This window comes from Colius striatus, chromosome 2, assembly GCF_028858725.1.
Source record: "Colius striatus isolate bColStr4 chromosome 2, bColStr4.1.hap1, whole genome shotgun sequence".
Classification (NCBI taxonomy): Eukaryota; Metazoa; Chordata; class Aves; order Coliiformes; family Coliidae; genus Colius; species Colius striatus.
In genome coordinates this window covers 46,445,736-46,461,422 of record NC_084760.1, presented here as the reverse complement: position 1 = coordinate 46,461,422, position 15,687 = coordinate 46,445,736, and the positions used below count along the sequence as shown (strand labels likewise).

General features: G+C 54.0%; 1 protein-coding gene across 3 annotated transcripts; it reads left to right on the top strand.

The window, feature by feature from the left end:
* The first annotated feature begins 138 nt into the window (after positions 1-138).
* Positions 139-12,887, top strand: DNAJC27 (DnaJ heat shock protein family (Hsp40) member C27). 3 transcript variants are annotated; one of them, XM_061990845.1, is made up of 7 exons: positions 139-344; positions 2,191-2,273; positions 3,226-3,295; positions 6,540-6,704; positions 7,532-7,654; positions 9,494-9,654; positions 11,444-12,887. In XM_061990845.1, the coding sequence occupies exons 1-7, from the start codon at positions 258-260 to the stop codon at positions 11,574-11,576; spliced, it is 822 nt and encodes a 273-aa protein (XP_061846829.1). In that variant the 5' UTR covers positions 139-257; the 3' UTR covers positions 11,577-12,887. The 3 variants fall into 3 exon arrangements, with proteins under 3 accessions (XP_061846829.1, XP_061846830.1, XP_061846831.1); XM_061990846.1 differs by having other exon boundaries at positions 9,494-9,687; positions 11,444-11,495; XM_061990847.1 differs by lacking the exons at positions 2,191-2,273; positions 3,226-3,295.
* The last annotated feature ends 2,800 nt before the right edge of the window (positions 12,888-15,687 follow it).

Here is a 15,687-nt window from a genome sequence, read left to right as displayed (position 1 = left end):
GGCGGCGCCGCCCGCTCCCCACCGCGCCTCTCTAACGCCCCCTGTGGGCCAGTGACGGCCTCAGCCGGCGCGGCGCGCGCCAACGCCGCTCGACAGCTCTCGCGAGAACGACGGGCCGTTGGCGGCGGAAGTCTCGCGAGAGCAGAGGCGCAAGGCGCTGAGGCGGTTCCCGGGACCGCAGCGCTCTTGCGCTCCTTCTCTCCCTCCTTCCGCCGCTTCCACCGGGCCCGCCCCGGCCTGCACCGCCCCGGCCCGCCATGGAGGCGAACCCGCCGAAGCGGAAAGAGACGCGCAAGGCGCTGCGAATTAAAGTGATCTCCATGGGGAACGCGGAGGTGGGCAAGGTGAGGCGCTGCGATTGGCGGGGGGGCGGTACCGGGCAGGCCCGCAGCCAATGCACAGCAGCGGGCAGGTGGCCGTTCTGCTAGAGAGCCGCGGATTGGCGGCCGTGTCGGCCGGCGGGAGCCAATCAGGAGCAGTGTCAGGCGGGAGGATGGGCGGAGTGAAGGTTTAACAGCGTCGGGGGCGAGGCTGCGAGTTGTAACGGCGGATTTCATTGGCCGCCGGGCAAGGGGCGGGCCCTGAAACAGGCGGTGGGAGGCAGGGCGCCGTTCGGGGTCTGTGCTGACAGCGGCCTTCACCACGCCCGGGCTCCTTCGTATTCACCGCCGCGCGGCAACCCCGGCGCAGGGCTGAAGCAGCCGCTGCTCCAAGGCGCTCATCTCGATGGCGTCTATTGCTCCGTGACCGGTATCAGCCGACTGACCTCCCTAAGCGGTATCTCTGCCAGTCAGGGGCAGACGTGGGGCTGGTGGGAGCTGATGTGAACCTGAGCGAGCATTGCCCTGTCTGCTCGGGCAGCCGAAATGTTCGCCGTGCCTTTTCTGGGAGCGGGCAACCCCCGGGCCCCTGAACATGTTGCTCCTGTAGGCGGAATGTTTTCTGTGGGAGAATAAATCACGAGTTTCTTGGCACTCTGATCTCCAAACAGGTAAGGAATAACCGAACCTGGCTGGGATCCGGGCTTTCCTTGCTTTGCAGAAAGCAAGCTGCTAATGGGAATGTTTGCTGTTTTGGTTCTGGGTAGTTTAGGGACTTGGGGCAGAATCACAGAATCCCCAAATGGGGGTTGTCAGGGCCCTGCAGAGCTCATCCAGACCAAGCCCCTGCTCAAGCAGGTTCCCCTCCATCAGAGGGCACAGGAACGTGTCCAGGCGGGTTTGGAAACATCCTGAGAAGGAGCCTCCACACCCTCCCTGGGCAGCCTGGGCCAGGGCTCCCTCACCTCAACACCAAACAAGTTTCTCCTCCTGTGCCAGTGGCACTTGCTGGGTTCCAGCTTGTGCCTATTACCCCTTGTCCTGGCACTGGACACCAAAGAAGAAAGACTGGCCCCACCCTCTCCACATCTGCTTTTTAGGAATTTATCAGCATTGATAAGAGCCCCCTTCCCAGCCTTTTCCAGGCTAAACAGCCCCAAGTCATGCAGCCTTTCCTCCTCACACAGATGTTCCAGTGCCCTCAGCATCTTGGTAGCCCTGCACTGGCCTCTCTCCAGCAGTTCCCTGTCTCTCTTGAGCTGGGGAGTCCAGAACTGGACACAGGACTCTAGATGAGGCCTCACCAAGTTAGAGGAGAAGTGGAGCAGAACCTCCCTCGACCTGCTTCACACACTGTTCTTGATGTATCCCAAGATGTCATTGACTTTCTTGCCCACAAGGGCACATTGCTGGCTCATGGTTAATTTATTGTCAACTAGCACTCCCAGGTCTCTCTCTGCAGAGCTGCTCTCCAGCAGGTCACCCCCAGCCTGTCCTGGTGCATGGGGTTGTTCCTCCCCATGTGCAGGACTCTGCACTTGCCCTTGTTGAACCTCGGGAGGCTCCTCTCTGCCCCGCTCTCAGTGTGTCCAGACCTGGCTGAGTGGCAGCACAGTCTCTGGTGAATCAGCCAGTCCTCCCAGTTTGGTGCCATCAGGGAACTTGCTGAGGGTCACTCTGTCCCCTCATCCAGGTTATTGATGAAGATGTTGAACAAGACTGGCCCCAGAACCGATCCCTGTGGAACCCCACTGGTCACAGGCCTCCAACTCAACTCAATGTCTGTGCACCCACCCAGCAAACTCCCTGTCAATGTGAATGTTAGGGAATATGGTGACATCCCACTGAGACTCCCTTTTCCTTTTCCCAGAGCTGCATTATAAAGCGTTACTGTGAGAAGAGGTTCGTCCCAAAATATTTGGCGACTATAGGTATCGACTACGGCGTCACCAAGTAAGTCACTTTGTGGTGAGGAATCATAAGAGAGCAAGATGAGCCACTGTGAGAATGGGATGATCTCTGGGATCTCAGATGATGGGTGTGGGTCTGCTCTGGCCTGGGTGAGGAATCTGCTGTGGGAGGCACCTCCCTGCACAGAGACAGAGAAGAGGTACAGTGAGGCTGTCCCACACCTCCACCTTGTGAGTAACCACACTGCCCTGTCTGCTTAGTTTCCATGGCAGAGTCTGCATTTCTGTTTTAATACTATGGTAACTTGCATAATCTGCCTTCCCCTGGTAATGCAGCTCCCCATTATCATGCTCCATCCACGGCTAGTGCTGTCCTCCTTGTATGACTCTCTCAGGACAGTTTTCTAGCCATTAAACCCCAACACCCAGAACTTCTTACTGATTTTTCTGTCCCTGACCACTAACCCTTGTCCCTCAGCACCTCAGCTACACAGCTTTGCAGTAGCTCCAGGGTTGAGAATGACCTTTGGCAACCTGTGCCAGGGTTGGATGAGCCTCTGGGGAAGAAATTGTTCCTCAGCTCCAATCTAAATCTCCCCTGGGGCAACCTGAGGCCATTTCCTCTTGTCCTACCACCTGTTACTTGGGAGAAGAGACTGACCTCCCCTGGCAACAACCTCCTGTCAGGGAGTTACAGAGAGTGATCCTGTCTCCCCTCAGGCTCCTCCAGACTGAACACTCCCAGGGCCCTCAGCTCCTCCCCAGCAGGACTGTGCTCCAGGCTTGTGCTGCAGCCTCACCAGGGCCCAGCACAGGGGATGGCCACTGCCCTGGGCCTGCTGCCACACCACTGCTGATATAAACCAAGGTGCTTGTGTCAGAAATCATGTGGCCTTCTGTATAGGGCTGGCAGAGATAAGACCTATTCCTCTGGGGCACAGCCTGTGCAAGGGCTGAGCTGGAGACTTCTGAAGCATTTCCCCCTTCTCTTTCAGAGTGCAGGTTCGAGACCGAGAGATCAAGGTGAACATCTTTGACATGGCAGGACACCCCTTCTTCTATGAGGTAAGGCAGGTGCTGCTCTCAGCCAGCCCACCTTGGAAATGTTCAGCACCCATTAGCTTTCCTCAGTTCAGCATGAAATTTATTTTGGGTTGGGAAACTTAGGAACATTTCTTAGGAGCTTCCTTTGCTACAATAGACTCCCTTCTTTCCTGCCATAGACACCTAATTCAAGCCACTGCTAGAAATCCCCACTGCAGTGACTCCCTGCAGAGAGAGGCTGTCAAATGCAGGACCCTGATGGAGGTGAAGCTGCCACAGCTTCTCAATACTCTCCAAGGCTGAGTGTGTATCCCCCGTGGGCACACACAGCACACCTATACTAGTCTTATATATACGTACACACGGCTGAGTGTGCAGATCAACGCAGGCAGAAACAGCCAGCACTGGCATAAACGGCTCTAGTGACCTCGTCTTAGTCCCTCTGGCTGATAAGGAAAAGGAAAACAAAGTTATTAAAATTGAAACCAATAATGCCACAAATAACTCTTGACAGAAGGAGTAACCCAGCAGCTTTCTCAGAGACCATGTGTGTGAGGTTTGGCCATGCTGCCACTCCCGCCTGGCTAACTCTTACTTCCAAGTACCTCTTTCTGCTTCTGAAGCTGCCCATCTTGAGGTTAAATTTACTCAGATTGAGAGATTTCTGGAGCTTACCTTGGGCATTTGTAGCATACTATCATCCTAATCCATGAACAAAGTGCTGTAGAATACTTGCAGATGGACTAGATGATCATTTTAAGTCCCTTCCAATTGTCATATTCTATTCCATTCTAAAATTATTTGCTATACAAGTAGGAAACAGTACTGTTTACACAGAGGAGCTGGCAAGATGGAACATTAAGATCTGAACACACAGACTACCACGTGCACTTTGGAGAGCTGGCACAAAGGAGTGATTGTGCTCACTGCTAATCACATTTAGTTTAAATTATAAACAAAGGAATAAAACGGGCCTAGAAGTGGCAGAAAGGAACATTAAGTGTTTATCCAGTGTAATCCTGTTGTTTTAACTGTGAAATGTATACCAGTATACCAAATGTATCTGAACTATAACTGTACTCTTGATGCTTGGCAAAGCAGCATCTTGTGACTAATAAAAAAAATGTACAGAGTGTCAGGAAAGAGCAGTTTATAATGTGATAAATGCTAACTAATGTGATAATACCAATTAATGTGATTTAAAAGTTGGGCTTGACCTGCTGGAGAGCAGCTCTGTGGACAGAGACCTGGGAGTTCTGGTTGATAATAAACTAAACATGAGCGGCAATGTGCCAATGGCATCCTGGGGCGCATCAAGAAGAGTGTGAGCAGCAGGTGGAGGGAGGTTATTCTCCCCCTGTCCTCTGCCCTGGTGAGGCCTCATCTGGAGTCCTGTGTCCACTTCTGGGCTCCCCAGCTCCAGAGAGACAGGAAACTGCTGGAGAGAGGCCAGTTCAGGGCCACCAAGATACTGAGGGCACTGGAACATCTGTGTGAGGAGGAAAGGCTGCGAGACCTGGGGCTGTTCAGCCTGGAGAAGAGAAGGCTGAGGGGGGACCTCATTAATAGTTGAAAAGTGTTAGTGTTAGTATTTGAAAAGTGTATGTCAAGGGAATGGGACAACACCTCTTTTTTTTTTTTTATTATTCTGTATTGTCCAATGTCAGGACAAGGGGTAATGGACAAAAGCTGGAACACAAGAAGTTCCACTTTAAGGAAAAACTGCTTTACTGTGAGGATGAGGGAGCCCTGACCCAAGCTGTCAATGTAGGGTGTGGAGTCTCCTTCTCAGGAGGTTTCCAAACCTGCCTGGATGTGTTCCTGTGTGACTTCATCTAGGTCAAACTGCTTTAGTAGGTGGATAGGACTAGATAATCTTTAGAGATCCCTTCCAACCCCTACCACTGTGATTCTGTGAAAAGAGTAAAAAATGAGGGTGGGCAAAACAGTGAGGCAACAATGAGGGCTGTAATGGCTTATACTGGTCAGGTGACTGCCTGGCTATCAACTCTCATTTATCTCCTAAGCCTCCCATTCCTCCCCAGTCCTCTCAGCATTTGTTTGTGGCATGCACTGAAGTTTTGGGCACAAAAAAGGATTTCTGTATTATTTGCCTCTCTATTGATTTGGGTTTGTGAGTCCTGACATAGTACAAGGAACCAGTGGGATGTAGTAAATTAAGAACAGCCTGGAATAGAGCAGAAAGCAAGGATATGGGGGAACACAACTGGCAGCATAAAGAAATTGAAAGACAAGACAGTAAAGACTGATCAGATGCAGATGAGATCAGCAGAGGTCTATGCAGCACAGTTGTCACTTAGATGTAGGAGCTGCTAGTGTGTATTGACTTTCTGGCTATACCACAGACAATCCATATGAGAGACAATGGATGAGAGAAAGCCTCTGAGTCCTTGGAAAGTGTAATGGGCTTCATCTGTCAGTTCGCTGGATAAATATGTGGCAAAGGAGGAGTGACAAGACAGAAAACTGATGCCGCTTTGTTGGATTTGTGTTTTCAGCATTTAGTGCTTGTAAACTGTAGTGTGTTGTAGAATCATAGAGTTGTTGAGGCTGGAAAAGACCTTTAAGCTCTTCAATTCCACCCCGTCCCCTCACAGTGCCAAGCCCACCACTAACCCATGTCCATCAGCACCTCAGCTACACGGCTTTGCAATAGCTCCAGGGATGGGGACTCCACCAGCTCCCTGGGCAGCCTGGGACAGGGGCTGACAACCCTCTCAGGGAAAAAGTTCTTCCTCAGCTCCAATCTAAACTTCCCCTGGGGCAACTTGAGGCTGTTTCCTCTTGTCCTGTTGCTTGTAGCTTGGGAGCAGAGACCAACCCCCAGCTCACTACAGCCTCCTGTCAGCAAGGTGCCAAGAGCAAGAAGGTCTAAAACGATTTTAAGAAGAACTGAAATGATTTTATGATGCTATGTCCTGCTGCCTCATACACAAGGAATCACACATGTGCAAAGAGGTCTCTAAACAACTCTCAGACCTTCCAGAGTTTGTCTAACACCTTGTCTGTGTCTCTGCTTTTTGTATGTGTGTGGAGGTGGATCTTTTCTGGGTTGATCACTTCCCTGGGATGGGTTTGCAGTCAGGGCAATATTTGTGTTTCCCCATCTGTCCTTTTTCTGGGATCCTCTTCTTCAGCAGAGATAAGATTTTTATCACGGTATCTAATAGCATTCCCCCAAATCCTCTGGCCCATGTGCTGTTAGCCTGTGGTTGATGCCAACACTCTCCCTTCTTGCCTGCAGGTGAGGAACGAGTTTTACAAGGACACACAGGGGGTCATCCTGGTCTATGACGTGGGGCAGAAGGAGTCCTTTGACGCGCTGGACGCGTGGCTGGCAGAGATGAAGCAGGAGCTGGGCCCCCACGGCAACATGGAGAACATTGTCTTCGTTGTGTGTGCCAACAAGGTGGGCATGGTGGGGAGCTGAGCTGCAACATAGTCCTGATTGCAAACCCTAAGGGCTCCCGGTGTTCCCAGCTGGAGCCCAGGCTGTTGGGCTCCAGCTGCAGCAAGGGAGATGTTGTTAGGTTGTTTAGAAGACTAAAAGCCAGATCTGTGTCTTTCTGTCTATGAGGCTTTTCCTGTACCAGATGATCTTTAGCTGATGAAATGAAGCAACACAGAACGGAACTTAATTTTCAAACACTTCCAGTAGTTTCTTGAATTTCAGATGCAGACTTTTGCCTCTGGTTTGTGCTCTTTATGTGCTGTTACTGGATGCATGTACACTGCCCAGACAGGATCTCATCTGTCCCAGCTTTGCTTTCGTTCTGCTTGCCTGCCTGAATACAGGGAAAACAAACTGGAACTGATTTTGTTATTTTAACATTTCAGTGTCAAAAGACTCAGTGAAACATGAATTCAGTGAGGAAATTGACATGAAATATGCTGTCCAGCATACTCTTAAAACCTAAAAAGCAGTTTTTTATGTGTGAGGAGCACTGGAGACCTCATTTCAACAGGATTTTGGGAATGTGGTAGTCACACATCAGTCAGGAAGGGATCAAATAGAGGTCACTTTGTCTCTGGACTAGATAAACTCCTCAAAGGCCTTTTTACTTCCATTTTGCTGTGCTTTTTTACCATATGGCCTCAGGACAAGCAAACAGCCCCTCCAATCAGACATGCCTCTTACCCACTGTGAGGCTTTCGGCCTTGGGGCTATGTTCCTCCAGCTGCTATGGGCACGTGGTTCCTGCCTGGGTCTGATCTCTGCCTTTACCCCTGCTCCAGATTGACTGTGCCAAACACCGCAGCGTGGATGAAAGTGAGGGGCGGCTCTGGGCAGAGGGTCGGGGCTTCCTCTACTTTGAGACATCAGCCCAGACAGGAGAAGGAATCAACGAGATGTTTCAGGTAAGGTGAAATGAAAGTGATGTGGGCACAGACACCACAGGAAGCAGGGATTTGATGACAGGATATCCCCTGAACTGCTTGGATCCAAAAAAGTTGCTGAGAAAGCCAGTGGCATCCTGGGGCGCATCAAGAAGAGTGTGGGCAGCAGGTGGAGGGAGGTTCTCCTCCTACTCTCCTCTGCCTTGCTGAGGTCTCATCTGGAGTCCTGTGTCCAGTTTTGGGCTCATCAGCTCAAGAGAGACAGGGAACTGCTGGAGAGAAGCCAGGACAAGGCTACCAGGATACTGAGGGGACTGGAACATCTCTGTGAGGAGGAAAGGCTGCAGGACCTGGGGCTGTTCAGCTTGGAGAAGAGAAGGCTGAGGGGGAGTCTCATCAGTGCTGAGAAATCCCTAAAGGGTGGGTGTGGAGAGGATGGGGCCAGTGTTTGTTGTGTGGTGGCCAGTGCCAGGACAAGGGGTAATGGGCACAGGCTGGAACCCAGCAAGTGCCACTGGAAGAAGTTTACTGTTGAGGTGAGGGAGCCCTGGCCCAGGCTGCCCAGGGAGGGTGTGGAGGCTCCTTTCTGGGAGGTTTCCAAACCCGCCTGCACACTTTCCTGTGCCCCCTGATGGAGGGGAACCTGCTTGAGAAGGGACTTGGGCTGGATGAGCTCTGCAGGGCCCTTCTAATCCCCGCAATTCTGGGATTCTCTGAAAACCTGTTGCCTCTTCTGTCCCAGAGCTGTCTTCCTAGTGAAATATCACCTTGAGAAAGCTGTAGCTGTTGAGCTTAGGACCAGTAATGGTCTTTCCAGTCCAGAGATGGGCCTAGTACTGTATTGCTGATACCTGATGATCCCTCGTGCCATGTTGGGCTCACAAAGAAGAGATGCCCACCTAGACTTACTCAGGTCTACCACTGAACTGAAGGGGGCTTGAGATCAATGTGTGACCTGGCCTCCTCAGTCTGTCCCAAGGCCCCCTGCAGGATCTGTTTTCCCCGAGACTGGGCTATCTCAGTCCCCAATGGCCCAGATAGCGAAAAGTAGGCCACAGCAACCCCAGGCAACGCTCCAGGCTGGGGCAGAGGGGCTGCAAGCAGGAAAGGGTCTGGGAGGGTTGGTGCCAGCAGCTGAAGATGAGGCAGCAGCATACCCAGGTGAGCAAGAAGGCCAGTGGCACCCTGGCTTGTATCAGCAGTGGTGTGGCAGCAGGCCCAGGGCAGTGGCCGTCCCCTGTGCTGGGCCCTGGTGAGGCCGCAGCTCGAGTGCTGTGTTCAGTGTTGGGCCCCTCACTGCCAGAGGGACACTGAGGGGCCGCAGCGTGTCCAGAGCCGGGCAGCGGAGCTGGGGAAGGGGCTGGAGCACAAGTGTGCTGGGGAGGGGCTGAGGGCCCTGGGGGTGTTCAACCTGGAGAACAGGAGCCTAAGTGGAGACAGCATCACTCTCTGCAACTCCCTGACAGGAGGTTGTGGCCAAGGGGGAGACAGTCTCTGCTCCTGAGCTGAGTGACAGGACAATATGAAACAGGGTTGTCAGCCCCTGTCCCAGGCTGCCCAGGGAGCTGGTGGAGTCCCCATCCCTGGAGCTATTGCAAAGCTGTGTAGCTGAGGTGCTGAGGGACATGGGTTAGTGGTGGGCTTGGCACTGTGAGGGGAGGGGGTGGATTTGATGATCTTAAAAGTCTTTTCCAATCTAAAGGATTCTCTGATTTTATATGTGAACGTTCATCAGCTGTCCAAATCTCCCTCATGCTTTAGAGGATGAAATCACAGCTTGTGATGGCAGTGGAGTCTCCTATGCACTGCCACTGCCTTTGGGGACCATTCTTTCACACAAAGTCCTCCTTGTGTCTGCAGAATTTCTACTCAGCCATCATTGACCTATGTGACAATGGGGGGAAGCGGCCCCTTTCCAGCGTGGGGGTCGGCTTCACCAAGGAGCAGGCAGATGCCATTCGCAGGATCCGCAGCAGCAAGGACAGCTGGGACATGTTGGGGGTCAAACCCGGTGCCACGAGGTGAGAGGGACTTCAGCATTCACCTGACTGTCTGTAAGCTCTCTAACCCTCTAATGTTTTAGGCTAGTTGCTTATCAGACTCTCCTTGGTTTATCTATGAACTGGGCACAATTATCTACCCCAAAATTGAGGCAATGCAAAAGAAACACAAACTCCTGAGTACCAAATATCCCTCCCAGGCTGGAGGCAAGGAGGAAATCAAGAACATGAGAACTTTAGCCCTGCCAGCTGCCCAACCGTGCATCCTGCCTTCAGGCTGAGCCAATTCTAGTCACTCACTTGACAGATGTGTTCAGAGCAGCTCCAGCTTGATTTTCCTTGCTCTTCACTGGCTGTATGGAGAAGATTGTGGGCAGCAGGTGGAGGGAGGTCCTTCTCCTGTCTGCCCTGCTCAGGCCTCTTCTGGAGTCCTGTGTCCAGTTCTGGGCTCCCCAGTTCCAGAGAGACAGGGAACTGCTGGAGAGAGGCCAGTGCAGGGCTACAAAGATGCTGAGGGGACTGGAACATCTCTGTGAGGAGGAAAGGCTGCGGGACCTGGGGCTGTTTAGCCTGGAGAAGAGAAGGCTGAGGGGGACCTCATCAGTGCTGAGAAATCCCTGTGCCCCCTGATTGAGAGGAACCTGTTTTAGCAGGGGATTGGGATGGATGAGCTCCGCAGGGCCCTGCCAACTTCAACTGCTTAGAGAATCTCTGATTTGTGCCTGGAGAAGCTTTTATGCTGCTGTGTTTTCCAAAAGGCATTGATAGAGCTCTTCCCCCTGGAAATGATACTCCCAGAAGAGAAGCCTTCTCTTTCCTTCCTTGGGATGATGGCCTCTGTAAGAGGTTAGATATTCAATCTCCCACTTGTGCTGTATGACTTGAGCAGCTAAAAAAAGGCTACCAGAGTTATGCTTTGATTTCTTCTCTCTGAAACACAAGGATCAGTGCTGAGGGACATGGTTTAGTGTTGGGATTGATGATCTTAAAGGTCTTTTCCAATGAAAAGGATTCTGTGACTCCCCTTGTGTACTCCTTATTGGAGGGGACTGGAATTTTGGATAACATTTATCATTTGAGAGTCAGAAATCCTCCTGTTGGCTCTCTGAGATGCAGGTCTTGAGCCAAACCCCTCCTCCAGCCTCCTCTCACCCTCAAGGAGCAGGTCTACAGTGCCATTAGTGCTGTCACTTCCCTCAGGAGCTGCCCCCCCTCTCTCCATGGCCTGTACCTGGAATCCAAATATCTGCCTTGGACCAGAATCCACCCCCTCAGAGTGAAAGGGCTGAAGTGCTGTGAGCTCGTGGGCGTGTGATGCGCAGCTGAGTCAGGGTGAGTGTCACTCTGTGCTGCCTTCCACCTCCTGCTCTTCCACAGGCCTGCAGCACGTGGCACAAGCACGGGGCTGGCATGGGTAGGGCATTGGCGCCTGTGCACTCCCACAGTGAGGAGGGCATATCCACCCCATGGGAAGAGTTCTCCCCCTCTTCCTCTTCTCATGCCACACCAAGAAGTGTCTTTGTGTGCTTTTCTGCAGCTCTTTCTCCATAGCATCACTTCCAAATTATGAGGAGGGGCTGAGGGCCCTGGGGTAGTGGTGGGCTTGGCACTGTGAGGGGAGGGGGTGGACTCGAGGAGCTTTAAGGTCTTGTTCCAACCAAAGTGATTCTCTGATTCAAAGCCCAGAGTCCCTTAGTGCCACTGAGGGAATGCTTCAAAAGTGTCTTCACAAGGGTGTTGGGGGAAGCTCCTGGCCCTGCTGGGCTCTGTTCTGTGCCTCTTGGTCTCCTAACTCCTGTCCTATCTGCAGGGATGAAGTGAACAAAGCCTATCGGAAGCTGGCCGTGCTGCTCCACCCTGACAAGTGTGTGGCTCCCGGCAGCGAAGACGCCTTCAAGGCCGTGGTGAACGCCCGGACTGCACTCCTCAAAAACATCAAGTAGGGAACAGAACAACTCTGAGCTGGAAACCTTCCCCTCTTCCCAGATAGCCCCCAGGACAGTGGGAGACCCCTCTCCTTCTCACACGTGCCCACAGGTGCTCCCAGCACCAGCTGTGGGAGCAGGACTGCACTCAACTGCGAGGTGCTGCAAAGGGGCAGAGTGCTGAGGAGGGGAGAGGGACCCTGGAGCCCTCCCTGCATCCATGGCCCCAGGTCATGGTGAGTGTGAGTGCCAGAAGCAATGAGGTCTCTCCCTCCTTGTCTGTGTCCCACCTCACAGGAGTCACCAGCCGTGGGAGGGTTTGGATGTGTGGCTCGTAACTTGTGGATGCAGCAAGGGCAGAGCAAGATCTCTGACCCCAAAACTGCTGCTCCTGAAAGCATCAGTGTGCTGGGTGGGTGATGCCCAGGATAGGCAGTGGGTTGTCAGTCCTGGGTTATCCCAGAACCACCCCTGTGGGGCTGTTCCTGCTGAAGGCGTGGTTTTACTTGTCAGGCAAAGCTGTCTCCCTCCCTCTGAACCCCAGCGACCTCCCTTTTGGCAGAGAGGGGAAAGGTGGGTTCCTTGAGGAAACTTCACACTGTAGGGAGAAACTGGCTCCAAGAGTGTCCTTTTCCCCATTTCCCCAAGCCATCGTGGTGCCAAGAAGGGTCCCTTTTGCAGGAGTATGGCTGTCCCCAGGCACCCCCCTCCTCACAGCAGAGTCTCCTGCCACCACTTTCCACCCCCCTGAGCATCAGGAAGAGCCCTGAAGGCTGCAGTCCTCAAGCCACATGCTTCTCTCTCCCAGCACTCTCCTCATACTGTGCTGACAAGCTCTAAGTAGGTGCCAGTAGGCTCCCTGAGGGCCTGTCCTCAGGTGTGGGTGGCCCTGGCTATTTACAGGCAGGAGGAGGGTGCTTAGCCAAGAGGAGGCAATTCAGCCCCCAGCACAGCTGCCTGTCAGCTGTGTCCGTCCCCAACAAGTGCTTGGGGTGAGTTGGGATCTGGCTGTTGCATTCCTGAGGGAGGGCAAAGCTGTGGTGGCTGCCAGGTTCCTGGGGGAGAGCAAACAGGGGATTCTCTGGGCTGCCCTGGTTTTGTCAGGCCTCTGTTTTCTTTCCTTGCTGCTGTGGGAGCTTGGTAGGGAAGGTCAGGAGGACACCAAGCTATGGTATGGAAGCCACTGACTGTGTGTATGTGTCCTCACCCCACTCTACACTTACCCTCTTTGAAAGAGTTTTCTCTTATGTTCGGTGCAATATATATCTTATTTTTCACTTCAAGGCAGCTCTTCTGTGTTTCCCCTTCAAAACAGATCATGAATCAACAGTAGATCCCCCACCTCCTTTTTTGGCAGCAAGCATTAAGGGACTTTAAAGCCAGAATCATTCTCCTCTCGTTCTGGTTTCTGGGGCTGGGTTGCTGGAAAGAATAAGCTAGGAAACACTTTTTGCTCCTCTGGTGTAGCAATAACCAAAGGGAGTTGTTGCTACAAGAGGTTAATGTTTAAAATGCCTCAATTTTTCCCCTCCCTGATGTACAAAAAGCTGGGGGAAATCAGTGGGGTGTGCATGAGTTATACCAAGGGGGTCTTGTTCTGCACATTCTAGAACACTCTGGACTTCACTGGAAACCTCCCCACTTGTCTAGTGGAGGAGAGCACTTAACTCTGGCTTCAAACCTGTTTCTTTGTGGTTTTGATGGGGGTTTTTTTCCCATTGAGGAGGGTAAATGATGCTGTTGCTGAATGGCACACTTCACTTTGAGGGTGAGATCTTGGTGCCTGGTGTGGTTTAAAGGTTCCTGCTGCTCAGGGACTTTCCAGAGCTCCTGCTGTTTGCTCCTCAGGTGACTCTGGCCACCAGCCTTGAGGTTTCTCCTGTTTACAGAGCAGACCAGATGTTTGGAGACCATTCCACACACATGTCACGTTCTAAGTTGTGTTCTTTTTATAAATTAAACCCCCCTTCCTTTGGAACAAAGGAAGCCCTGTGAGCTGTCCTCCTGCCTGCAGTTAATGTTTAATTGCCCTTTGACTCATTTCTCCCCTCCCCAGCTGGGTCTGGCCCGGGCTGGTGGCCAAGAGCAGCCCTCGAGGGTGGTGATGATGATGATGGAGGGTTGTGAATCAGCTGTGCAGGGTCAGAGGTGAGTTGAGGGCTCAGTGCAGCCCCAGGAGTCCCCACAGGGTTGTAATGTGGGGTGCAGCCAGCTGTGGTGGGGCCTGGCTTTGCTCAGCGGCCCCAGGGGTGGAGGAGTAGCTCTATCCTGCTGTGAACTAACAGCCCTGGCAGTGGGCTTCCTCCATGCCATCCCCATCAGAACTTCAAGATCCTCCTCCCTCCAGCATGGATGTCACCATCCAAGCTCCAGGCGCTGGCACTGCAGGGAGAAACTGGCTCCAAGAGTGTCCTTTGCCCCTCTTCCCCAAGAAAGGCCCCTTTGGCCAGGAGTAGGGTTGTCCTCGGGCATCCTCCTCGTCCTCACAGCACAAGTCTCCGGCCCCCACTTCCTTCCACCCTCCCACATCCTCCTGCCTCCTCCAGCAGCCACCATGTCCATCATGCAACAAAAAGCACCAGGATCTGGATCCCAGACAAAGGGATTTCCCCTTCAGCATCCAGGAACACACCCAGGAGTCTCCTCCGAAGATCCCTGGAAAGGGGAAGTCCTGTGAGGAGGACATGAGGATTTCTGTGCTGGCGCTGTGCCCGACAGGCACGCTCTGCTCCTCGCTGCTGCCCTGCATTGTGCCCAGGCAGCGCCAGGGGAACAAACCCTCGCCCATCCTGCTTCACAAACCAATGCTGGATCCCCCATGCTGGCCTTCAGACCAGCTACCCTTCCCAGCTAGAGCTCATTTTGCTCGTGGCCTGTGCTCCCTGTCCCAGGGTGAGCGGCCAGGACTCATACTCCAGTCTGGTGCTGGCCAAAGCTGCGCACTCCCAGCCCCTGCTCACACCCTGCACTCTCCAGCTGCAGCGGGATGGGAGTAACCCCCAGCACTCCCAAAACCCCCGAGGAGCTGTGGCTTTGCCACTTGTCTTGGTGTTAATTACTCCACAGAAGCAATTACTTCTCCTGGCAAAGCAGTTGGGATGGAAGAGAGAAGGGGGGGTCTTTCCTCAGAGGTTTGGGTGGGGTGTGGGTTGGTTTGGGAGTGATTTGGGTGGCATAGACGAAGGGGGGGTGTGCAGGGGGGACGCCTCGGGTTTCTTTGCTGTCTGGATGGTAGAAGGGGGCTGTGGGGTGAGTGAGGCCGGGAGAAGGGCAGCCTGGTGTGTTATAGTCCCCCTGCTCGTCCTCTGGGGTCGGGGTCCCTGGTGCCCAGTCTTTTAATTGAGGATACCTCATGAGATGCAGCCCCGCGGAGGAGAGGGCGGTGATGAGGAGGATGGAGTGAGGCAGCAGAACGGCACTGGGACCGAGGGAAGGGCCACGAGTGGGGGACAATCCCACCCAGGAACCACCCGCTAGCTCTCCTTCCCCATCCACGGCCCGGACCGGCACCGAGAGGGTTACAGAAGGCGGGGACGCGCCGGGCCGGGCCGGTACCGGCACAGCCGGCGGTGGGTGCCCGCCCCCGGCCCCGGGGAAGCCCGGCCCGCTGCCCCTGCCATCCATTCCCCCTTCCCCGAGCCGCTACCATGCCCCCCTCCCCTTCCCGGCCCTTCATCCATCCACCTGGAACGAAGCATCTCGGAAAGGCGCAAGGAGAGGAGGAGGGCGGGGGGGAAAGTCGCCCCCCGAACCCCATCATCTGCCCTCGAAGGAGGAGCAGGGAGGCATCGCGACATCTTTCCTCTTTTTTTCCCTGTGCTCCGCGTCGCTTCGGTTGCAACCTGGCAGTGCGCAGGGGCCGGCGGGGAGGCAGCTCGCCCGCTTCCCGGCCTCCCCTCGCCACGCCGCCGCTTATTTATCATCATCCCCGTCTCCCTGCTCCTCCGGCCGCTCCTCGGCACGCAGCGGGGTTCGGGCCGGCGGCTGCGGGAGCGGGGGAGAGGCCGGGCGGCGAGGCGGGGATGCTGCGGGCGATGCCCCGGTGAGCAGCGGGGCGGCTAGGGGGGGAGCGGGGAGGGTGCTCCGCGGACCGCGGCGTTTCAGCGGGGCCGGAGCGAGGAGGAAAAAG